The 25,943-nt window shown below is 39.1% G+C and overlaps 1 protein-coding gene across 1 annotated transcript in view; it reads right to left on the reverse strand.

Moving 5' to 3' along the window:
• The window catches only part of anapc1 (anaphase promoting complex subunit 1), a 46,027-nt gene that overhangs the window by 3,569 nt on the left and 16,515 nt on the right, over window positions 1–25,943 (reverse strand). The window contains exons 23-50 of the mRNA XM_030442449.1: window positions 25,111–25,202; window positions 24,703–24,851; window positions 22,698–22,776; window positions 22,013–22,052; window positions 21,491–21,564; window positions 21,107–21,285; window positions 20,505–20,591; window positions 20,277–20,416; window positions 19,784–19,902; window positions 19,328–19,458; window positions 18,546–18,686; window positions 15,813–15,965; window positions 15,493–15,574; window positions 15,047–15,138; window positions 14,512–14,646; window positions 14,189–14,271; window positions 13,597–13,675; window positions 13,331–13,405; window positions 12,865–12,917; window positions 12,535–12,682; window positions 12,198–12,394; window positions 9,006–9,092; window positions 7,620–7,737; window positions 5,228–5,305; window positions 5,032–5,099; window positions 4,700–4,838; window positions 3,800–3,886; window positions 917–1,012 (exon numbers count right to left, since the gene is read on the reverse strand). Of these exons, the coding sequence (XP_030298309.1) occupies window positions 917–1,012; window positions 3,800–3,886; window positions 4,700–4,838; window positions 5,032–5,099; window positions 5,228–5,305; window positions 7,620–7,737; window positions 9,006–9,092; window positions 12,198–12,394; window positions 12,535–12,682; window positions 12,865–12,917; window positions 13,331–13,405; window positions 13,597–13,675; window positions 14,189–14,271; window positions 14,512–14,646; window positions 15,047–15,138; window positions 15,493–15,574; window positions 15,813–15,965; window positions 18,546–18,686; window positions 19,328–19,458; window positions 19,784–19,902; window positions 20,277–20,416; window positions 20,505–20,591; window positions 21,107–21,285; window positions 21,491–21,564; window positions 22,013–22,052; window positions 22,698–22,776; window positions 24,703–24,851; window positions 25,111–25,202 (3,001 nt within the window). The remainder of the gene's footprint in view (window positions 1–916; window positions 1,013–3,799; window positions 3,887–4,699; window positions 4,839–5,031; window positions 5,100–5,227; window positions 5,306–7,619; window positions 7,738–9,005; window positions 9,093–12,197; window positions 12,395–12,534; window positions 12,683–12,864; window positions 12,918–13,330; window positions 13,406–13,596; window positions 13,676–14,188; window positions 14,272–14,511; window positions 14,647–15,046; window positions 15,139–15,492; window positions 15,575–15,812; window positions 15,966–18,545; window positions 18,687–19,327; window positions 19,459–19,783; window positions 19,903–20,276; window positions 20,417–20,504; window positions 20,592–21,106; window positions 21,286–21,490; window positions 21,565–22,012; window positions 22,053–22,697; window positions 22,777–24,702; window positions 24,852–25,110; window positions 25,203–25,943) is intronic.

Below are 25,943 nucleotides of genomic sequence, written 5' to 3' on the forward strand. Positions count from 1 at the left end.
TATATTTGTATATATTGGGGGTATAAAGGTATGTCTCCACGAGGAAACAGCGTCAAATATGACAAACCACAATGTAAAGAAAACTTGCAAGAAGCCAGAAAAGGTAAACTAATTTCCAGACACAAATCGCTACATCTGTGACAGAAAAATGAAGAAATTTGGATTTATTAACCTAAAATGGACAACATAAAGCGCCTTGAAGAGGAAGTTAGTTTCCTATGCTTTGCTAAACATGTCACTACGCCCAAACTCTGAAGGAAACACTTCCCGATAGGATGTTGAATCATTGTTGAGCTCCTCTGTGACCCACAGTTACCCATAACACCCTTCAGTGTGTGGGTTTGCAAGTACATTTACATGGATCAGCACAGAATTATTATTCTGGCTTTATTCATCAAATACCTTTATTTTGGTCTTTGTGACAGCAAGCAGTTCTGTAATGCTAAGTGTTAGGTAGAGAAACATGTTCGCAGACATGAGTATATATGGTGTAGCAACATTTACTTAAAAACGACAGCAACTGGAGCCATGAGACTTTACATTTCAATATATTTTGTGCAATTATTATTGAAATTATATTCTGTTATCTACAATTTGCACACATATCACTTTTTAAATTGATTTCCAAACTTACAGGTAGCTGTTGGTTTCAGAACATCCATTTAAACCTAAACTGTGATAAGCTGAAGTAACCTATCAGAGTGAACATCTGCTCTTATTTTATCTTTCCATTTATTTTTCATTATTTTTGCTTGATGTAGTAATTGCACTACAATTGCTGAAACAGTGACACGTCAGAGGACCAATTCACCTGCATCAGAACACAACTCTCTGTGTGTGTGTGTGTGTGTGTGTGTGTGTGTGTGTGTGTGTGTGTGTGTGTGGGTGTGTGTGTGTGTGTGTCTCTCTCTCATACCTGCTCAACTGCAATATACGTGGGCAGCATCTCTGGACATTCCTGCGTCACACATTCGTACAGCATCGCAGAGAACAACACTAGAGAATCCTCTCTCTGCAAACACAACACAGACAGAGGGAGAGGAAAAAATGTAAATGGGCTGGTGCAAACATTAGAGAAATTCACACTAAAATAACTTAACAAAATATGGAGGTGGGTCTATGACAGAAAAAATGCCTGAGCTAATTTAGGTTTTGCTAGCAGAAAAAGCTTTAAGTTTTAGTGATTTATTCAACAAAAATCCTATTTTGTGGTGTGTTTAACAGTTTCAGTTATTTAAGTATTCTGATCATGATGATGCCAAAAATATGGAAACATATTGCACTTAATTAGACACAGACCTAGTATCTTGATTCAATTTGTGCGTGGCAGCAAATTCCAATTTCCTTGGTGTAAAAACTTCTTATATACCCAGAAGAAGAATATGTGAAAGGTCCTGTAAGAGAAATTGAAGGACTAAAAAATTGGGATGTTGATGAAGGTTCTCAGTCATCCAGGTCATTGTAATCCTAAGTGCTATGTTGTAGGCAACTAGACCTGATTCAGTTTCTTGAAGATATTTTACCTCTCATCTGAGAGGCTTCTTCAGTTCAGAAATGAAGAAGCCTTTTGGATGAGAGGTGAAACCTCTCAGGGTTCAGAACTGAAGAAGTAACCTGTGACTTCTGGCTGGCAGTGACGATGCAGCCTCTTAAGTCAGATAACAGACGTCAAGTGATTAATTAGCCGACTTAGCCTTGGTCCCAACAATCTATACTATCTATTTAAACTCTTGAAATAACCCTGTGTATGACATGTTCTATACATATAAAGTAGACTTGTGTTTGAAGCTGAGAAAACATGCCAGGTTACAGCACGGAAACCTAACATTTCTGCTCTAAATGCGCTTAAAAGGCCCCAAAAACCTATTTTCTATAACAGCTTCCTACTGAGATTAATTTGATCCAACAGGAACACAAAACAGTGGACGGTGCCCTGTTAAAAAAACACGGTTGTCACATACTTCTGTGTACCAATCAGGAATTTTCAACATTTTAACAAGTCTGATGACAGTGGTATGGTTGCTTATGTTGTCAGGTTTTGTCAAATCTGATCAAACCACATTCACAGTCGTAATGAAGTCTGAAAATCCTAGTAAATAATACCCGGCTTTTATCAAACTGTTGATTGTTTCTTATGTAGTCTTGCATTTTTAAAGTTGCATTTCAATAAAGTTGGGGGACAAGAGATGGAGCAAAAAGATTAATCCAAGTTGTTGAAGCAGAGGCAGACAGATCCCGACTTTAAATCCCTTTCACTGGACAGAATTAGAGCTTGATTCAACATTTCCCATTACGCAACTCAAAAATGTCTTTTATTAAACTGGTCACCACCTAAATGCCCACATCTTTATGTCTTTTTTTCAGACTTTGGAAAACTCCTTCCAGAGCCACAAACGACAACACCAAGGCTGAGTAGTGCTTTCCATGGCCTATAAAATGAACTTTATGTGTAAAATCAAAGTGCTCCTTTATTCCCTTTAAGGCAGCTGCACATCAGAGAATTGTTCTCATTTATCTTGTTTATAAATCTGTTTTTGGCCTTTTGAGTCGAAAGTCATGGTTGAATGTCTATCAACACCACAGACATAACTGAACTGAGGAAACTTGTTAGCTAATCCAGACACATGTTCCAACATGTCACTTCATTTAATATAATTCCCCCAACATAAACAAAGAAAAACACAGACACACAGAGAGTCTGATGAATACTTCAGATATACTGTTACTTTTCGTTCATCTCCAGAGAAAGATTAAGTTGTTTGTGGAATTACTTTACTCTTCTTAATGTTAAGTCTTATTTACAGTAAACATTGACTTTGTTTATTACAAAGAGATCCACTGTGTGTTCATGCATATTAAAGTTTTCTAGATAGCTAAAGGTATAATTTAGAGTAGAGTTGATAAAGGATAACCACCTTGACATTTACTTAAATCAATTTTTCCTGACTGTTAGGTGCTTGAAATGTATTCCTTTGATATGTGATGATTTTATCAAGGACAGATGAGGCATACCAAGTCCTTTTGCTTTTTGCTGTTTTGTGACGGTTTCCTACCTTTTCTCCAAGTTTAATATTCAAAACAGTAACTTTTTGAATATTTCTCTCCATATATATGTATATTAGTATGCTTATAAACATCCTGAAGAAGGCCTGATTCAGGATACACAATATTAGCAGGGATGCAGGGTGCATAAAAACCTATTTATTTGGTTTTTGACAAAACAAACATGTCTGGATGTTTTCCCCTGTTAAATGAGCTGGATGGAGGGAAAGAGTTCGGAGCCGACTTTCAACAGAGCGGAGCGTTTCTGCATTGAGAGCCAAATCAATCGCACAGCAAGTGAAAGCTAATGTTGAGCAAAGTCTTATTTAATTAGTGCTCAGTTTCCATTACGGCTCTGATAAAATATTCAGTGAACCTTTCATGACTTTCCCTTATTAAAGTCAGGACAACCCTATGAGCTAAAAGCCTGGCTGCTGCCTGGATCTTTATTGTAAACACCATGCAATAGCAGAATAAAAAGTGATTTTATAAAAGCAGATGGGTAAAAACTAAGGTATATTATATTCATATATACTTAAATAACTAACCACTTGTTCAAAATCAAAAATGAGCCTGTTATTTTACTAAGTCAGAATTTTGAGCGGGGTGGGTGATAAAGATGGTATTTCACAATGTTTTAAAGTGGTTGAACTGACAACATATTTAATCAGTCAATAAATGGATGTACAGGCATGCAACTAAGGAGCGAAACTGCCTTCAGACTGGACCTACATTTATTTCTGTGCACTTAACTCACGTGTTTCATCTCTTCAGATGTTTTACAGAAGAACTTGGCGAAGGAGACCAAGGCGGGCTCTGAGGTGAATGTAGAGATGGCATCGGGCTGCAGAAACAAGAGGAAATTGTCAAATTATTGGTAAGAACTCAGGCATAAAAGGCAGCTTAGAAAAACAGGGAAAGACACAAAAGACAGTCAAGGGAGGGTGTCGGAGAGGATTTAGTCTAAAGAAAGAAGAAAGGCTTGGTGATTAACAAGAAAAAGAAAAAGGGTGAGGAAGAGTGGCATAAATAATTTGTTTTGTTTTTCCCCCTCTGGACCTGCAGACGAATTGGCAGTATACAATGAGGCCATCAGGGAACCAGTAATAGTCTGTCAACCACACAGCTGCCTGTTGAACCTGTAGTGACAACCTGCCAAGACTGGACACAGCCAGCCACCAGGGAGGAGGTCAGTTCAGTTCCTTTCACTGCTACATTATGTGTGGCCTGTTACTGGGGGGGGGAGCTTTTTTTTCCTTAAAATCAAAAAAAATGATATTGAAGGCAAAACAAAATGAAAACTCTACATGCGATATACACTCTATTTTATCAATATGTAAGACTATTTCCAGCAGGCAAGGTGGGATTTTACTGTAGACAATGCTTCAATAATAGCAATTATTCACAGTAAAGGTCAAGTTTTGGGTGTTCCAAAATCATACAGCCAGAAATTCACTGTGGAAAAAGCACAGACATGAATTTCTACACCCACATGAATAATGAAGCCCTGACTAAGGTTTAATCATATATCCCCACTAACCTCACTTCAGTCCATACATTCCGTCAAAGCTGGCCTAGTTCCTCAGATTACTCATCTCTACATAAACTGAATAGACTTGTAATGTTGGTATTGTGTGTGACATCTCCACTTGTTTACCTTGAAGGCTCTGACGCCAGAGTTGCGGTGGTTGACGGTGGAGGCCAGCAGGCTCTTCCAGCCTTGAGGGTCGTCTTTGTAGGGCAGCTGGCCGGCTCGTAGTTTCACATACAACACACCGTCTCTGGACAGGATGGACCTGAGGGAAGATCATCCTTCAGATCAATCGACCAAATCAATACAGGAGATCAAAGCTTCCCCCAGGATTTCACCAATCTATTTATAGCACAGCAACTGCATATTTTGTGGTTTCATTTGAGTGACTGCCTGATCACCTCTGTTTAAGTTTTAAACAAATTACATAAAACAGTTTTTTCCCCCTTTATTCTTACTTCAGATGCTGTGTTTCTTTGCTGAGGTCGACGGACAGTTCCCAATATCGCGGCCCCTTCACTTTTACCTGCAAAAATAAACAAACTTTAATAAGTATACAAAAGAATTGAGATAGAATTTAGAAGAACTACTACTTTCTACTTTCCGCTGGACTACAAAATCCAGAGGCTGTGATGTGATGTTCTCAGGCTTTACCCGTTTGAGAAGGTGCAGCTCAGGAAGCATGGTGGGGGCCATCAACTCTACGGTCGTCTCATCGTACCACTTGGTCTCCTGAAACCAGAGGAAAAGCCGTCATCACAACATAAACAAGAACAAAGGGCCATGTATGCAGTTTCATGACACCAATGCTTAAAGTTGGAGTTAAAACACCTTACATCTTACAGCAGCCACTAAGTCTTAATTACATTGAACATTTTTGTATTCATTTTAATTTCATATTTTGTCTTTCATACTGTAAAATTTGATTGTCGGCATTTCTCTCACACAGCAAGTGATGTATTGATGGATGATGTTCACAGTGTCAAGCTGATCCTTCTGCTGTGAATTAAATTGAAGAGAAGCCTGCTGTCAGATGTGGTCCTCACTGTGGACAATGACCTCCATCTTTGACCTTCTACCTTCCTTCAAATGTAGAAATACTGAAATTACAGGAGCTTAAATCCACTGTAGTGGGTTGGCCCTGTGTCATGCCTGGTTTGATTCTGTCAAGGGATTTTTGTTAATATCTCCCTCCTTAATTTCCTGTCATCTCTTTTCTAGCTGTGATAAAGGAACAAATATGGCAAATTCACTGTGGTAGCAGACGCTTGAGACACACATCAGCTGCATTAAGGAATAACATGGAAGTAGTCAAGTTTCAGAAGCTGAAGATGGCTGATAAAGAAGGCCAATGTAATAAAACTGATACTGCTCTGCATAGCTGATGCATGTCAAAGCTGGGATGTACAACAGCAGTGTTTCCAGACACATCAACCCGTATTGACAAGCATAAAGACAGCAACAGTGTATCGGACCCACATGGAAAAGAATGGGTCCGAGTCCTTTGATCTACGTCATACTGTGTGTGTGTGTGTGTGAGTGCTTATTGTCAAAAATACCTAAATCTTTAGTGTTTTATGGCCTTCGCTTTTGCAGGAAAATGAGTTGTCGCTCATTCACTTTTCTCTTCCAAGACCAACTACCAGTCATAAGCCACGTTGCATCATAAAACTCTAATTTATTAAATGTGCACAAAATGTTATAAAAAGCACAATCATCCAAAGATGATAAATCCTAGGCGCTGGACAAATGTACGGGTGGAAAAAATATAAAAATAGTCTGTTTGCTTCCACAATGTCTAAGCTTTCACTGAAAGCTTAAAAGAAGAATTTAAAACCTTTCCGAAAGAGTCCAGGCATAACTTGTAAGACTAGAAATCAGAATACTTAACACAACCTCACGGTGCTGCAGAAAAAAATGAAGAACAAACCTTCAAAACGAGCCAAATATATACAGAGCAACAACAAAACCTCACAGAGGGAGATTTTGAAATTTCTGCTCCTGTAATTCAGGAGCTATTTACTGCATCTGTAGAGTATTGCAACAATAGCTGTCAAAAGTACATGCCTGAAAATGCTGAGGCACTCCACATAGACTGGAGGAAGATAATAGCTGAGTAAATGTGGAACACATGAAAAACATCTGCAGTTATTCTGTTCTCACCATCTCATTTTCTGGTAAAACATAATAATGGACGGTTGTTTTTTGTTTTTTGTTTTTTTTACTTTTAGGTTGTTTAGGTTATAAACGTGTCCTGAAGTGAGGCATCAGGACCAGCTCACAGAGTATGTCTCCTTCCTGCTTCACATGATCGCACATGATCCAAGTGACGTCACTGTGGCAACTACACAGGACAAACTGGCGTCTTGTTCAAGGTCACACAACACCAGGCGTCTGAACCACTTTGGAATGCGCCACAGTGATGACTAAGGAAAAGAAAAATGAATAGAAGAGTGGAAGAAGTGGAAAAATGCAAGTCAGAGTTGCATTTGGCTAGACTGCATGATTGTCTTGTATATAATGCCAGCAAGCCCAGATCAATGTAAATCTGAAAAAAGGTTCAAGGTTAAATATGTATTAGTATGAATGAGATGCCAACAATGCAGTTTATCTTACAGTGGTGGTAAGTAACATTGACTTGGCCTAACAGTTAGAGCAAGTTGCACAAAAAACACCGCAAGTGTCAAAACTGTGAGCTTGAGGAAGCCATACAGCTGACGACAGTGACGCTCACTGAAAAAAGAACTTGCTATAGTTTGGTGGATAGGCGCATTTTTCTTGTACCTTAAAATGAACTAATAACAGAACGTACTGCTCATCACACATCATGTTAACCAACTTGTGTGTTTGCTTGTAAAAAAGAGGTTGTCAAGAGGAAGTGCAGCAATGGCCATTTTTTGAGTATGTGTGACAGAGAGACTACTTTTTACTCCTAACACACACACTGTGACTCAATTTTAGAGACATACTACAAAACTGTTTAAGGGCAGTAACATCTGAGGTTGGTGGCTACTTGTGTCAACCTGACCAACCATGATGGACTTACCTTGTAGGTGATCTCTAAGAGGGCATAGCAGGGCTTCAGGGAGTCCACATCCACGGGGACCAGCAGGCGTGGCTCTGCAGCCAGCACAGCCAGGTGCCGCAGGGCCTGTAGATGGTAACTGCAGCAACAAAAGCAACATCAATACAAATTTTGTTCACAGTAGTGATATGAGAGGGTCAAACACATCCAATATATTGTCTGTTCACAGCAGAAATATGAGAGGGTCAAACACATCCAATACATTGTCTCTGAGGAACAGTAAGTCATGTTTTTATTCTCCTGTACAAAAAGACGCTCCTGTTTTACCACACACAAAAACAGTTGTAATCATACTGTTTACTTGATTTAATTTCAAATTATATGTTTATCATCAGTAACCACTGAATATGATCTACGTGACACATGAAATTTAAAAATCCATGATCCACTTTAAAGTTTCCATTTAACGAGTTACCATGAAGCAGTGGGGACTTGTAATATCCCATGATAGTGCAAATTGGTTGTTTTTGAGATTTTTCCACCAGGAGAGGGATTACATTTTGCGAGAAACAAGTTATGGTTTTTAATATTTTGGATTAAAAAATATGAAAATAAGAAAAATTAACACAAAACATTGGCTGTTTAAGATTTCATCATTTGCATGTAACTTAATAACTTCGACTGAGAGTTTTAGTGATCTGTGATCATCTACTGTTGATTGAAAAGCCATAAGTATTAGAATTTTAGTGGGAGCTGCAAAATTATTCAACATTTAAGATGATTGATTTCCACAGCATGTTGACACAACCTAAAAATGAGATGAGGAGCATAAAATTAAATGTTTACACATCATTCCAAATAATCGTGCCCCTGAGGTCAAAACATTGATTTGATATACATAACATGTTTAACTTGGACTCTAGAGCATGTTAAGTGCTGCTCATGTGATAGTGACAGTCAGTTGTGGTTAGAAGTGAGAAGCCTACTAATGTTACCCGCATGTTTTCAACACTGGTCTTTGCCAGCACATAACAACGAGGAGATGTACAGCAATTAATAAGAGATTTGTTTGCGTCTGAGCTTAATGAATCCGGGAAATTTGCCGACCTGGAACTGGATCCTAAATGGAGCGTGTGATCAGAACACAAGCTTAAATATGTGTGTCCATTTATAAGAAGCAATCACACAGAAATTGCAAATCATTTGAGAGGTTTCTTTAACTTGCGTGATGAAAGTTTCACAATCATCCTCATACACATTGACATTCATCTTCACCTTCTGGGACTCTTTGGATCATCACATGCAAGAAACATCACCCACTCAGCACTAAAAATTGACATTTTTTCACTGAGGTCTTGTTAGCATCGTGTGTGTGTGTGTGTGTGTGTGTGTGTGTGATGGTCTCACCGGTTGTCAGTACTGTGAGCAGGAAAGTGAGGATACAGGGCACACAGCAGCGCAGCGATGGCTGAATTGGAGGTGCTCAGGGTGTACCTAAGATTAGACGACATCAAACAAAATCACAAATGCTGAAAATCCATTCCTCTCATTTTCTCTCTCTCTCACACACACGCAAAGTATGCACTAAAATAACCCACTTCTTGCAACAGTCAAAAAATAACAGCAGACATGACGGGTATGTGAAGTATCCTTGGGACAGAAAAATAAAAATAACAAAATTACAGTGTTCATCACAGAACACAAAGCACTGTCTATGTTGCACAAGTTTTGAAAGCGCCAAAATAAACATGTCTTTGTTAGTGAAACCAGGTGTGTTGTAATCTAGTAAACGTCATCACAGGCAACAACAGAGACACTTAAACATAATAGCTGGCAATCAAGTATGTACTTTGACTAATGGAGTCATTACAATAAATTTCAATCTGACAATAAAGGTTGCGTGTACATTGAGGTTATTTGTAAGAGTGCTCAATACTCAGCTGAGATCAACTGAGGTAAAAGGTGTTGCTCCTCAATTAAATGGCTGCTTGTGGCATGTTTGGCATATTTAAGAGCCTCAACCACACTGAACATTGCATTCCTTCCCTACAGGTTCACAATTTAAACTACCAAAAATAGAGACTGGGTGTGTAGAGTGTGAATTGAGTGTGTCAGGGTGGAGATAAAATGTTAATTTGTACCAGATTAGCTTAAACTTTTGCGAGTAAGTAACGAATCAACAATGTATTGGTATCCAATAATCTTCAGCATGGCCCACGAACTCCTCTATTTCAAGCAAATAAATGGTTTTCACTAAGAATAAAGTTAATAAGAATTTTTTAAAGATCTAGTATGTAATTTCTGTGGCAAGAGGTCTACAACAGGTGAATGAATGTACCAAAGTACAAATTACTCAAGTATTGCTCTTAAGTACAATTTTGAGGTATTTTTCCTTGAGTTTTTTTGCTACGTTATTACTTTATCTCCAATAAATTGATAAATTTAGTTACCAGCTATGTAGCAGATTCAAATTTTATTGTATACAGCCTATTAATTGTGATGAGTTACCAGTCAGATAATGTTTTGGCTTTGACATTGTGGGAGAGAATGTTGCATCAGAGCTATAGTAGCACATGTACAAACACGTGGCACCTTGAGGGTTCATTTCTGTGTAAACCTGGTCAGAGAGATATTATCTTGTTACAGTCAACCAAGTGTTTTGTTAACGCGTGAGGTTGAAAGTTGGACATTTTTGAATAGAACATCCCGACGTCCAACTTGACTGGAGCACAGCTTATGTTTCCTGACATCATGGTGTAGCGTGGGATCACGGGAGTTGTTGTCTTCATTGTTCAAAATCTCTCTGACATCACTCAGACAGAAATATTCACGGACAAGACTAATTCATGTTTAGTAGCTTCACCAACTTCCTTCCTCATTCTCTGAAGTATCTGATGTTTCCAAAGAAGTTATGAAACATGTCATTACCTTGAATAAAAACAGGATTTCTCAAGGTTTAAACATTGTCACTGGTTACTGGTCTCAGAGAATTTGTTCCTTTTCATTGTCTCGTGATAATATACTAATATCTTTGGGTTTCTGACAGCGTATATGACCAAAACAAGGACTGTGAGGACATCACCTTGGTAAACATATTCTAGACCAAATAATTGAGAAAATGATCAACTGATCGACAGATGAAAATAATCATCAGTTGCAGCCCTAAAACAGGAAGATTACATTAATAAAAACTATACATTTATGTTACATAACAAAACAATTTCCATTGATAAATAATTAACTCTTACAACCAAATACGGTTAAATGCTCCTTACTGTGTCCATAAAGAACAGTTGGTCAAACTGTGAGGCATCAACAGTCTCATCTTTACAACCATTAGCATCACACATAACCATTAACTGACATATGGGCATTCACAACTTTCAAACTGACTAAAAGCAACATTGCAAACTGAAACTTCCTGCTGTGATGGTTAGGTCCACTTCTGCTACATTAACAGGACGATGGAGCCGTTAAAAGGAAGATTGCTGGCTAACAACCAGTTCTTCTGAGTCACAAGTTCCATTATGCTGGACGCAACGTTTCACTCAACTACTGATGAACTCTGAGAGGCATGAACTGCCAGTAAGAGCAGAAAAAAATTTACTTCTTACTATTGTTATCTACAAACCATGAAGATATGTGAAGTTATACTTTATTTGTGACTGTGAGAAAGTCTGTCCTCTACATTTGACCCACAATAACTATAAACATTTATAGACCTACAGTGAACTGTAGTTATCATTAGTGTGAACGCCATGTTTGACTTAAGGTGGAAACACAAGTTTCACTTCAGCTTCCTGCTAAAAAAACTGAATAAACGGGAAGAGAAACTAACTGAACAGTCAGAGAGAAGGAGGACGGGTGAGAAAGCCACACGACAGAGGTTAGTGGTACAGATAGAAAAAAGGTGAGAGAATGAATGAGAAAGAATGAATGAGAAAAAATGAATGACTGTGATGTAGTGATAATAATGAAACGCAAATATGTATAGTACAATTCAATGTTAACGGATGAAAGAATGAATGACAGATGAGCAGAGGGAGAGAATAAAAGGAAATACAACAATGACATGACATGAGCCTGCACACCAGCATGAAGTTCAACCTCAGCTGACCCACAGTAACAACATACTGTGATAATACACATTACAGTGCATGACATTCAAACTGAGTCTCTGCAGCTGCATGGGCTTTCAGCATGGAGTGCAAAAATAAAACATGTTATGAATGAAATCCAAAGGTTCATCTGATTACAGCTGTAGGTGGAGAAACATTTGCAACATGTAATGAGAGAGTGGGAGCCATTGTTTCTCTTGAAAATATACAGGCCAAGGTCAGTGGTTAGAGAATCCTGGTTTGGATGTGCGTCCGTTTCTGTGTGTGTGTCCGTTTCTGTGTGTGTAAATGTCATTCATTATGTACAAGGCGGCACTCAAAACAGACTTGTGTGTATTTGTGTTGCCAACCCACACCCCATTTGTGTATACCTGATCCCTTCCAGAAAAAAACACTCAAAAATCTGTTAACTGTGTTTTTGTGTGTGCGCTTGTGTGTGTGTGTGCCTGTGTGTGTGTGAGCGCGTTTGTGTGTCTCTCACCTGCCCCCTCCCAGGAAGAGCAAACCCAGTGCCATGTGATGAGCCATGTGGAAGCCGTAGTTCATCTCACCACCGGTTCGCTTGTGGAAGAAACGGCAGAGCTGCAGGACCTTTAGGTTCCCGGTGCCGGACATCACCATGGACATAGCCAGCAGAATCATTGACAGACCAGTCTGCAGGTTGTAATAACCCGTTTGCTATGAGAGCCAGCCATATGTTGACAGACAGAGAAAGAGAGCAAAGAGGAAATATAAGAAATCATTGTCTAAAACACAAGTTGGTGAGGCTGATAAAAGTACAAGTTTAAACACGCATGCAAAAATTAGAAAACACTTACAACTGCAGCTGTACCAGCGAAGGACATTATCTTCATGAATGTCCTGGCAAACTCGTAGAGGCAGTCGAAGGCATCGGAGTTAGCAGAGCCGGCGAAGCGTAAGCCCAGAGCCAGACAGGCCCCTGCTGTAATGTAGTCTTGGGCTTGGCTAAGAGAAACACATGACATGATCGGTCATGTTGCTAAGTTGAGAACATCACTACCAAATTTACAGATGCTGGTGACATGAATTAACCATGGATTGCTCTAATTTCCCCGGAAGTGATTCAAAGTTTAATCAGGAATTTATACGACAAAAATCAAGTGCCAGTTTTGGGTTTAAATACTTACGCCATTGTCTCCATGTTAATGTCTTCTGAAGGGTCAAAGGTCCCCCTCATGATCTGAAACGAAAATGTAGAAAACAGTGAGTCGTATATTCCTCTCTTTGCTTCTGGACTGCACTTTGTTCACATAACCTGTTAAGACATTTGATGATGTTCTGTTTATGAATTAGCCATTCTGTTCAACCAAGGAAGCTATTTCTGCTTGCGCTAACTTAAAAGCTCTTCTTTGTATGTATCAGAAAAGAGCTCATAAACAGCAAGTATGTAAAACAGCAAAAGGAAAAGCTTTAATAAACTGGACATTGAGTTTGTTTTCTGAGAAATTAATAAAATCGGGGTAATTTTCCACATGATACAGCCAGAATGAAACAAACCTCATAGCTACGAATTTTTAACAAGTCATAGTGACTGGTTGCCAGACATCACAGCTCAATAAAGCTCTGTGTGTATACAAGTGTGTATTTTCTCACCTGAGGTATGTTACTCTTGACCCACTCAGTATTAGGCAGGATTTCATCCCACATGATAATACACCGAGCAAGAGTCTGAGAGGGTGGAGAGGCAAGACAGATAGGGAGGAGAGAGACAGGTATACCAGATTATGGAAAGGTGGAAAAAAAATGATCACACGCACTTAGTTTGGCACTGTGTGTGTGTGTGTGTGTGTGTGTGTGTGTGTGTGTGTGTGTGTGTGTGTGTGTGTGTGTGTGTGTGTGTGCGTGTGCGTGTATCTAACCCTCAGCAGCAAAAACTCTGGCTTGATGAAATCCAGGAGGAACCAAGTGTCTGGAGGTTTCAGCCAATCAGCAATAGACCTAGTGGACAGAACCGGGAGGAGACAAGGACGTGTTAATACCCTTCTTTAACACCCTCCCAACGGAGCCTTAAGGAACATAGGAACCTCTTGACCTATAGCAGAAAGCTAGAAGATGGAGGAGAGTCCTGTAGCATTATGTGACAACTGGACTCACTGAGGGATACGATTTTTCACCGGGCAGGGTAGGATGTTCTGCTCAACGATTACATGGACAAGAAATGGGTGAAAAGTAGATTCCACCTTGTTTTGGCCATATTCATATACTGTTTATACTTTACACTAGTATTTAAAGTCAATCATCTTTGACTGCTGTCCTACACCCTTTGTCTCTTGTTTTGTATGTTAAATTTAAACAAAAGTGTAGGAGGATATCACAGCTACCTATGGCATATAGCATACATATGTCTTGTCAATAACACATATGGTGGTGTCCATATCAAATAGACTGTTCAAACCATGAATAGTCAGGAAAATAATGGGAACAAAAAAGCAGTTGTTTGTCTACTCTCACCTGTTGTTGGTCTTGAGGTAGATCATGGCGAGAGCCAGCGTGGCCCCTGGACACGTCACATCTACATTTATAGTGTCACCTTCCTACAACAACAATTGATGATGTTTGGTTACCTCTCTAATTAAGATATCACTCTGTGAAATGTTATATTGACAGTGTTCTGAATAATGTCCTTCACTTCAAGGAAGGTGGAACAGCTTGGCATTTTAATATCAAACAAAACAGTTTTACAATGATACACAATAACACTTTTATCACATTGGAAATAAAAGTGTCATTGCAGTTCTTTCCTTACATATATACAAAGAGATGTTTCTGTCTACCTTGATTTGGTAGCTGGGGGACTTGTGTCTCTCCCTGTTGGCCCCAGCCTGAGCTCTGCGGTGGCCCCCTACCATGTACTGGTACAACTGCTCAGGGACATTCAGGTCTGTCATCCCTATCAGGTTACTGCCATGCTGTAAGGAGGGGAAGGGGGGTGAGCGAGGGAAGGAGAGAGGATGATTATGACAGCGATGTCACAACAAAGATTACTGGCAGAAAATGTGTTCAAAAACATTGATGAAAGATGCTGCTTTTGAGAAAGCGGATACATTTTTCTTGAGATGCCATTCAGCACCAACGATAAGCAAAAATATATAGGAGGAAAATGGTACAACCAAAATACATAATATAATGCAAAAAAGACCCAAGTTCAGCTTCATGCCACTTTCTGTGACCAACACTTTCCCCTTAAATCTGTTGCATTCTGAAAGGAAAACCCAGCGCACAGAGAACTTCCAGCTGGTTGAACCAACATTAAGATGTTTTTCTGCAAATATTTATTGAACCTGCGGCGTGTTAATGTGTATGACTTACCCCCAGACAGACCATGCCCAGGGCGAGTCCAGCAGCTAGTGAATAGGACTCTCTGTCTGTACAGTACTCCATCTCTGGACCAGGAGGTCGACCTGAAGCCATAAAAACAGACATGAGATACATGTGGTACTCAAAGACACTTGAGAGAAAAACAAAAGGTCAGAAAATAAAAAGACAAAGTTAAGTTTATCTAACTTCTGATCTGTGAGACATTTTTGCTTGAAAATTAACAAAAAAAATAAAATAGACTGATTGTTGAGGCTCTATTTATAATGTTGCATTTAAACAACATTACTATACACCTCTGACCAAATGTGGACCTTAAAAGGTCTGAGCGCACTCCTTTTGTAAACCCCCCTAATTAAAAAGCATCATTGTGTGTTTGTGTGTCATCTCGTCTCGTCATATCATCTTTTACAAAATCAAGTACAGACACACACACACACCTATCTCAGACAGTAAGACTTCAGCATTGTGTCTGTGTCCTGTTCCCTGGTACACCAGACCAATGCCAATTACAGCAGCAACCTGCAAAACAGACAACGAAAGAATTCAATGATTATTTTTTAGTTTGTGTCAGTCTGTAAACAATTGTACATAATTGTAAAACAATCCACACAGACACACTGATAGGCGTGTAATTACTCATATACTAGTATATAATAACTTACATCACTGCAATTTCACAGTCCTCAATATTTTTTCCCCCTCACTGCACCGATACACTCTCATGTAATTGCATTTATGTATGCACACTTACTCTTACCTGAACATTGTGTGGTACATCCAGTTCAGTGGAAGTGGGTGGGAGAAGGGCAGGGATGTGGATACTAAGCAGGCGAGTTATTGACATGTCCATGGTGCCCAGTTTGGCTGAAGACACGCCCAGAAGAAGCCCGATGCTGGTCATCTCATGGCCCTGGTGGGGCAGCAGGAAAAGAAATGTATTAACAGTTATAGAATAATAAAATAGAACAGAGTAGAATAAAATCAAATAGAATTAAATGAAATAGATTAGAATAGCTTTATTGTCCAGCCAGAGCAGGAAAATTGTCTCTGGTCTCACACAGGAATATACAAACACATGGCTTAAAAACAAAAAAGAATAATAAATTAATTTCTTCAAAGAATGGTCAGACCGTGCTTCGTGGTGTGTTCCCCTGTGTACTAAATACCTGCTGCAAGAGAACAAATTACTACCAATGTAATCAGCTCTAACTGTGTTGTTGATTTCTGAGGCTCACCGTGACTGACTCTTTTCATTAGACCCCTGTGGGTCACCCACTCTGTGTGTTGAGCAATCACAAAGACATGTATCTTCCCCCAACATGTAATAAAACCAACACACTGACGCTCTAACACTGGTCATCAACAATCTAAGATTTTGTGTGTAAAGTAAATATTGGACATTATTGCTCTATAATTAAAAGAAAACATTCTGATAGATTAATCCCCACAAATGTCTTTCTTTCGATCTTGTTTTCCTCTGATTGCCATTCAGTGGTCAATTTGCTGAGAGGATGATTTGCAATGAATCACTCCATTTAATGAATGACAACTTTTCAGGTTGATATAGTATATTGCCAATAAAACAACAGAACGATGAAATCTCAGCCAATGAATTAATGCCTCAGTCTTTCAATACACTTTGAAAGATGTTTCTTTTATAAAAAGTGAAGTTGTCAGTACAAACAAATATTCAGGAAAAGACTAAAACCAAAAAAAAAAGACCTTTCATTTCTCTGAAAATAGATCTTAAAGATGCAGATTAAATGTTGCCACGTTTTTCAGATGAGACTATATTCTAGAAAAACAAACTTCTTGTAAATTAACAGAACAGCAGCACTCTGTGATTTTTAAAGTCAGAATTAACCAATAAAAGGCATAGACTTTGTGAACGGCTGCAGCAACAAGATGAACACTGGGATGCTTTAAAGGTTTGAGGGACATACGCACACACTCACCTACTTCCACCTTCTCTCTAAAACCACAACCATACACAATTCTTAAGAACTGATCCAAACTATGCATGCGTAATTTCTCTTTTACAGCGAAAATAGAAACTAACAGAAAACCACCAGCTACAAACAGGCTTTACTGTCAACCAACTTCATAACTTTCATTCAGACTGATGGCTGTCGGTTACACACAACTGTCTGTATTATATATGCATTGTGCAGCTGTGCAGGGTTTCCTGCATTTTTATTTCAATATTCTGTGCAGTTCATAGTTTATCTGTAAGGTTGCCACGGTGCTTTGAACAACTGGTGCGTTATACTTGATGTAGGTTTTCATAAAAAGAAGAGATGGTCGCACACAGGAATCCATCTTTGAAAAAGTTTATTTGATAGGCAGTACAGAAATATGTTTTGCCCAACTAGCCTTCATCTGTGTGTGATCAATATGTGATTAAGGCCGGATGGAAGATGCAACTCTCCCTGCTTTACATGGAAATTGTATCAAGGATAAAATCACCTAAATTCATCCATACAGTATAAAATTCTAATATTTAATTTGAGCCCAAATTTGTAGGTGGAATTTTCTAATATACAAAATAAGATATTGATCTATTACTCAATACACCGGGGCATTACGTTTCCAACTTCTTAGGGGGCATGTTGACTAACAAAATGATTTGATGATCTAATACAAACAAAATCCCTAATGGTCAACTTTATACTTTATATATATATTTTAAACAAGTTGAGCCATATAAGGAAAAAAGAAAAACACTTGAGACTGGACAAGGATCTTTCTGAATGGATCTGGGCTGGGATATTAATATCAATAATTCAATCATTTCTGTAAGTGGACCGTGTCCAAATTTCAAGGACTTTAAAGTCTGTAGATGTGTATGAGAAAATTCTCAAATCTCCTTTTTTAGAGAAATGACTAACAAGGAGAGCTCTTTGATCTTTTAACTGCAGCTTTAATTCACATCCTGAAACAAAATGGGAACTGAAAATGAATTTATCTCAAACTTGGTCTGGATACTGTGAGGATTTGGTGCAATGGTTGGTCTTTATCTTTAACCACATCTTTAGACTGACTTTAAAAGTAAGCAAAATTAAGATTTGGCTTGCAGCATCCTGTTGTTTTTCTCACCTGAAAGTGGAGAGGACTCGTCTCATTTCAAAGTTCTCAGAGAGCAGAGTTTCGCTTTGACTGGCTGCCTGGCTCTGATGCGAGTGTACTTGTCTCATTTACAGTCATTTAGAGACAAAAATGTTCGTGTAGGTGTGTGTGTGTGCAAGTTAAATGAGAACAGATGGGTGTACCTACGTTTGTATAAACTGTATTTAAGTGAATGTTATGTGTGTGTTTGTACCGCAGTAAGAAACAGTAATTTGAATCACTGTCTACTGTAAACTGAGCATTAAGGTAGTAAGTATCCTCTAAACCCACAATACGTCTGCCTTTGTGCGTCTGAAGGGTTAAAAATACATTAAATTTATGTGTGAAAGCCAAGGTGCAGGTCTCTGTGTGCAGGTGTGTGTACCTTGGTGAGGTAGTCATGTATGTTGAGCGTGGCAAGCTTGGTGAGGTGTCCGTTGAGGCCCAGAGCCATAAGGAAGCCTGCATACTCATTAGCCAGCTCGGGGCTCTTTGGCTTGTTGTAGGCTATCCAAGCCGAGTCCACCTTAAGAAAAAAAAAATAAGAAAGCAACATTTATTTGGACAAGAATAAGGAAGGTTTGTGAAGTGAGAAAGAGTGAGAAAGTTGACAGTGCAAACATGAACAACTGGGACAAGAGTTTCAACATTTTAAAGGTCTTTCAAGAAATAATGCTTTAAGTACATTTATGTGATTTTTTTATGATTGGAGATTTTAGCCTGATGGTGACATTATAGGAGATGTTACATTCTAACCAAGAGAGCTGCGACAGTTAGTCGCAAAAGAAAATTCATTGGCAACTATTTTGATAAACGATTCATCAAATCTGTAATTATGTTATGTAAAGTGAATAATGTAAAACTTAGTTTGTTCTAGCTCCTTAAATGTCAGGATTTGCTACATTTACCATTGATGATAATGTGGTTGGAAGACAGAAGCTATCTGAGACATCTTTATGGGCTCTGTAAAACTGGGATGAGCATTTTTATATATAGAAAGATTAAAATATCAATTGTGAAAATTTTTGGCAGATTAATCAATAGAAAAAGTAATTGTTAGTTATAAGGACTTACTATACAGTACATAGCAAATGTGCTAGTTGGATGTATGTCAAATGGAACACAAGGCCAGATAAAGAGGTAGTGAAGCTGCAGTTTCAGACTGACCTGTGATGCAGGAGCTATTTTGAGTCCAGCAGCTACTCCGTTATGGAAGCTGGGCCAGCTCGTCATGTTGGGAGGAACATCAATGTTCCCGCTGTTCAGATCTACCATGGTATTCCTAGGAGGTGCTCGGCCTGGGGTAGAAACATAAAACTACATATTAAAAATCTGTAAATACATACAGAATTACAAAAAAAGAGGGTCAAAGTTATGCACACTGGTTATATATAACAAGAATGCCTGAGTGACTTTCCAGCTGTGCTACAGGGCCCAGTTTGTCGATGATTTTGTTGCGTAATCTCCTCTAGAGTAGAGATTAATTTACTACTTCATGACCACCAGAATACACTCGGCTATACTCCTCTTAAATCATCAAATCCCTGATTTAACCTGGGGTGCTCAGAGGTCCTAAATTCCACAATGTATTAAACACGATGAGGGTGAGAATGCGTATATTACCTGTCAGGTTGAGTTTTGGGACAGGTAAAGGTTCGGTTGGTACAGGGTGATAGGAGAAGAGAGTGAAGAGGCCTCGACCGACTGGAAGAGCCATCGTCCTCTGACACAGCTGCAGGAGTCTGTGGGAAGACACAAAGACGTGGACAAAAAGAGAGCAGAGAATTAAAACTGAGGAAACATTACAGACTCCCGGTCAGACAAATCGATACAATTGACAGGAGGTGTAGGCCATCCTTGATTACAGCAGGCATCCCAATGATTTCTCCTAAGATAGAGACAAGGAGAGGAAAGAACTCGTGATAAACAAAAGATGTACACAGTCACAAAATAATAAACAGCAAAACATGTTTGACAAAGAAAGACTGGTCTGAAATGTTACAAAAGAAAGACAAAAGAGGACAGAAAAATATGCTGTTTATATCCTTAGATGGTGTTGTTGTCTGTGAGCATCTAAATCAAGGACACACACATACTGTGCACATAACATTCTCACTTGTTCTCTTTCTCCTCGATGTATTCATGGTCAGACACCTCTGGTAACTGGACAACACTGACCCGGACAGGCCTGGAACTCTGCAACAGCCTCCTGACCTCCTGGACCCTCAAATCCTGACTCCAGATCAGTCCAGTGACCTGAAGGAGAACAGAGCAAATTTCCACTAAGGAGCTGCTGTAAAAAGCCTTCCTTTAGATTATTTATAATGTTTACTGCGTCTGTTACCTCTTGAATAATGTCTGACATCCCATCTTCCTCTTCATCTGCTTCTGTGGTGGCCGGAGGCTCCAAGGAAAGACCTGAACCCACAGACTGGAGAAAGACACATAGACCAATGATTCACATACAGCCTGAATGACAGTTTGAACAACCTTTAATGATTGATGTTTTATCTAAACAACATTAATGGTTTTAAGATTTATTCCAAAGACAAATGTCCATGAATTTGAGAAGGAAAACCGTATGAAGGCAAAGCATATTTTGTTACTACAATAATTAAAGGGAATGAACTTTTAAAGTTGTATTTGTTAACGCAATTCCTCTGTATTGCAAACCGATTAATGCAGTTATTAAGTGAGTAAAAACGTTAGCAACATTGATTAAAACTACAATTTAAAAATGACAGTGATGAAAAAAATAAGCAAACAATTTGGCAACTTGTAGTGGATTTGGTCACGTGGAATGCCTTCACAGAAATTGCAAGATTGATGGAATTTGCATATGCCGTTTGTTTTCACAAATGTTGGGAAAAGGTTTGGAGTAAAAGACTTAATTAAGGCTGTAGTTTTTAGACCCCAGTCTGACTCAGGGTGTTATTTCATACTCACAGCTTTGCTCTTAGCCAGGGTCATCTTGTGGGCTTGTTTGGTCAGATCCTGTCTCCCAATCAGCAGACAGACCTCCTCTAACCAATCAGAACACGGCTGCTCCCGGCAGCGGTAGATGGCCTCCCTGATGGGTAAAGCCACGCCAAAGGGGACTGACTCCAGGTCCTTCAGAGTGAAACCTAAACCAGTGAAAAGAGAGTTATGAGTAAATTTATAAGGGGGAAAAATAACATTAGAGGCTGTCTCCTTTGAACTTTAAAACAAATGTTTTATAACAAGTAGGAAAAGTTTGCATCAATGTGAAACAGTTTGGTGCTGAGAGAGAGGACATGGTTTCAGCACTCCTTTTCAGTATAGAAAAAGCTGAAAAAACACTTGTCTTACCTTCTGAGGTAAGCCAGACCACCAGCTGCTCAGCCAGACTCCCACTGGTGACCTTCACTTTCACACTGCTCTGTCTATAGTAAAACACATAAATACAATACACAATTACTGATTAAGTCCAATTTAAAAGTTTTCTTGTGAAGTTTTCAACCTCTTTTCTTTGGTCCTGATTTGGTTGCATGTGCACAATATGATACACATGCCTGATCTACAGGGGGTGGTAATGCACCAAACACAAAGAAGAAGAAGAATACTGGCTACTAAACAAGGGTGTTTTCATCATAGGATTTAAAAAAAATAAAATGCTGCAGTGCCTCTATACTAATATTTGGGTTATTTAATGCTTTTTATAATCATAATGGTTTATTCAGCACAACAGGAATAAAATAAACTCAAGGCCCATGAATTACAGTGATTTAAAAAACAAAAGTGTCAGTTATTATTGTGGCCACTCTTTAAAAGAAAGAAAAAAAGAAAAGAAAATCATAAAGCTCTTCCTCTTGTTGCTCAGAGCTGAATTACCTTCTGTAGTGTATTGGTTCACTTGGACGAGACTTCTGGCCTGAGAAAGTGGAGGACAAGAGAGAGATAACAGGTAAAAGAGGTCAATGGGTTGATTAGTAGTTGTCCTATTTGTGAGATGCCTCATGAGGGAAACAACTGTCAGCTGGGTTAAAGCATTTTCAAACCCACAGATTAGCTGCTAAAAGTTGTCACTGAAAGAAAGGGCACTCAAATGACGTGTTAAATGAAGGTGACATTTTGTTCCAGATCATTGGAGGACTTCATTTACGTGGGATGGCATCTGTTGTTGTCTGGTTTTGTTTTGTGTTGGCTGTAAAATGTCAACATACAGCTGAAAAGAAAAAAACAGTCACCCTGGATTCTCCAACACTGCCCACAGTCAATGAGCAATTCTGTGTCATTGCAAAAGAGGCTGATCAAATACCTGCAGCGACTGCTGTCACCTCAGTACTGTATTGCTTTTTTGTCAAAGCAAAAACAAATAGAGGGAATCTGGTGATGTGCAAACTTTTCTCTCTGTGTTACTGGGCCCTGAGGCAGAGAACTATGGGACTGACAGGTAATAAGAGCTGGTCATCAATAAATGTTGACGTGCACACTGAAAGGGTTCAGCTAGAAACACATTAAGTCCCAAGGATGAAATCAAGGATAAGTAAAGTGATTGTCACATTAACACACACACCTGCAGAGAGCTTGGCCAGGTACTTTGAAACATCTGTGGAAGTAGCATTTTCATCTCCAGCGATGTAGAGGGCATAACTCTGAGGAAAGAGAAGCACAAACACAAAGACAAAGGAGAAAAAAAGATAAATAATTGAGAGCAGAATAGGGAACATTATTTTGTACAAAACTAAAATTAGTGTTATGTCAAGGTCATTTTCATGATTTCTGTGATTGATGTTTACATATTTTAGAGAACTATGCAAGAAAAAAAAATAGATAATTTCAGAGCCATGTTTCACCACAGGTTTGACCTCTTATTGCTCAGTCTCCAGAGTGGCAGCCAATCCTGTCCATTTTCCTGTCTATATACAGTACTTCCATCATGTCCACTTCTAAATTAAAGCACACTTCTCTTGAAGATGTTAAAATGATGAAAAGTGTGTACGATGAAAAAAAAAGCTAAACTGATCATTTCATATTTAAGATACCTGGCAGAGTACGATGAAGACAAATCTTTTTTGTGACACTTTAACTGATAAAAAAACTAAATGGTCTGGCAGAGGGAGTGGGCAAGAGAGTCTGGCTGACAAAAAAAATTTTTTTATCTCGGGAGGATTTTAGAATTAAAGGGAGGTGAACCAGAGGGCTAGCTCGTTAGCCTCCTTTCACTATAATAACATTACTCTTCCTACTGCAGATCCCAGTAGACATTACATCTGTCACAATTCAAACCAGTATGGTTATGAGAAGTTGTATGAAGGTCAAAACAAAAGCTAAAGGTGGAACCCAAAGCATGTGCAAACAGTATGTGTTCTCATACTCTCATGTTCATGCACACATATAATTGAGTAAACATGAATCCATTATGGCTTGTCTGCTTTTATCTGTACATGTCTGTAGAACAGTGTGGTTTACATGAAGCACTTAAATTTAGGTTTCGTTAACGCAGCCAGTATTATCTATTTGTAGAGCTCCAGCATCAGCAGGGTCAGACCTGCAGTCCAGAACAACCTGCGCCACCTATAGGCATAAAAGGGAACAGCAACAGCGCCTCAGAGACGCCAGTGTGCGCTATCAACAGAACCCAAATTCTGACATTGATGCACTTTAAAATTTTCATAACCACCACAAAAGACGTCATGTTTTCATCCAAGACGGTTGTATCATTTGGTTGGTTGCTTGGTTTGTCAGCAGGATGACACAAAAACTACAGAACATTTTTCCATAAAACTTGGAAGGATGGGTTTCTCAGAATCCAGTTGAAGGAATAAAGTGAGACGAAATGGAAATTAAGTCTGATAATCAGTTACATTAGACTTCACAACTGCAGATCCATAAGAACATCAGTTTGCCTGACTGAACTGAATTGTCACAAGAGAGATTTCCTGTCATAAAACCTAATGGAAATACAGGAAACACTACATTTAACTGTAAGAACTGAATGCTTTTCTGACAGGATAATAGTTGGGATAAAGAAGGCCCAAGTTTGTCAGGACATTTTCATATACTGTTCGGTATAAATATCCATCTATATGTCTGTGTCTCTTATCTGTCTGTCTGTCTGTCTAACAATCGTCATCGCCTCCGTTATCCACGCGCACACGCACACACGTATGTACACGTTTCCAGCCATACCATGGTGTAATTGCTCTTCATGTTCAGAAAAAGAATCGCAGACATGCAAGACAAACAGATTATCTGTCTCAATCAAAGTTGAACTCTTTACCCTCACCGTCTCACACACTCACCAGAAAGCCTGCAAACGGGTGGAATATCAAGTAACAGAACGAGAGACACATTTTATTTGGGAGAAGCATGTACATTCCTGTACAGACACTGGACTGGTTTGTCATTGCCTACTTAGGTGTCCTTGTAACCTTTTCATCTATGGATACCTACCACATAACTGCCAGAGTTTAGCTTTTTCTTCCAGCTTGTTTTAAATCATCATTTCTGTCTCTGCCTCGACTGTTAGCTATACAGACAAGCAAACAATTAAAATGAGGACTAAACTTTGGTCGTACCAGAACCAGCAGCCTGGTCCTCTGACAGATGCCAGGCAGGTAGGGGAAAGGCGGGACCTCCTCCCCTCTCAGACAGCTGCTGAGCCAGCTGAGAACACAGGGAGGCTCTGCCCTCAGGTAGGACGGACGCTGAATCTGACCGGACAGGGCTGAGGAGGGAGAGAAAGACAGAAGGTGAGGAATCAGAGAAGGACACAAGGAAAGGAGAGTAGATGAGAAGGAATTTAGGGATGGAAGTACTTTACTCACAGTTTATGAGTACACTATAAGAGACCTCAGACGTAAAGACTCCGTAATGTGGAGCCGGTCTTTATCAACAAGAGACCATCCTGCCCTCTCTACTCACTACAACATGTCTTGTCTGTTTCCTGTCTTGATACCATTACTAGACTATCAGATGCGTCTTACCCTGGTCTATGAGGCAGCTCTCATTGAAGCCACTAATTAATGAAGGGTAATCTCTCCAGTACAGATCCACATACTCCTCCAACTGGAGGTCTCTGCAAAACAAAACATTTACAATAAGTATCAATATTCCTGTATCATAATGACTCCACATACATCAACACACCACACCTCAAATACTGAATATATCTACAGCATTAAGAGTGTCAGAGGCTAGATTTTTTTAATTTATGACCTGACCTTAAAACAGTTCGTTCTTTGTGCCTATGTCTGCCCCGCTGAACAATAAATTGCTGCAGGACTATAGCCTACAAATGGCTCTACATTCTCAAGAGCCTCTGTGGCATTTAACTTGTTTTTGAACAGTAATTAAACACACACTCTGAGTAAGTAACAGCTGTGAGTCACTACTTCCCTGCTTACCATCAGATAATCAATAGATTTTAATCTTGTTACCAAGCCGCGATTCGCACACAATTTATAGCTCTGCATGTCTGTTTGATAGTTAATGAGCATACAGTTACCCAACTTTGTAGAACCTATGTAACAGCTCATATGTGTGCCTGTATAATTAATTATTATTCTAAATCCTTTATCCCTCGGCTTTCTTGATTCCTGCTTTTCTCTATGTAGCCTCTGATTGTTTTTAGTTTTGCATTTGTTAGTGTTTTTTTCTGTACTATGTTTGTATTTGCTGATCTAGGTGGCAAGCTGCAGAAACAACTGGCAGAGATTAAAGGGATAAATAAACTTGGTTTGAACTGAATGTAAGATATAACCAAATTTAAGGCGCCATGAACAGACATCTGCATGAAAAAAAGGAATTTTGTGACTAT

Source organism: Sparus aurata, chromosome 15 (assembly GCF_900880675.1).
Source record: "Sparus aurata chromosome 15, fSpaAur1.1, whole genome shotgun sequence".
Lineage (NCBI taxonomy): Eukaryota > Metazoa > Chordata > Actinopteri > Spariformes > Sparidae > Sparus > Sparus aurata.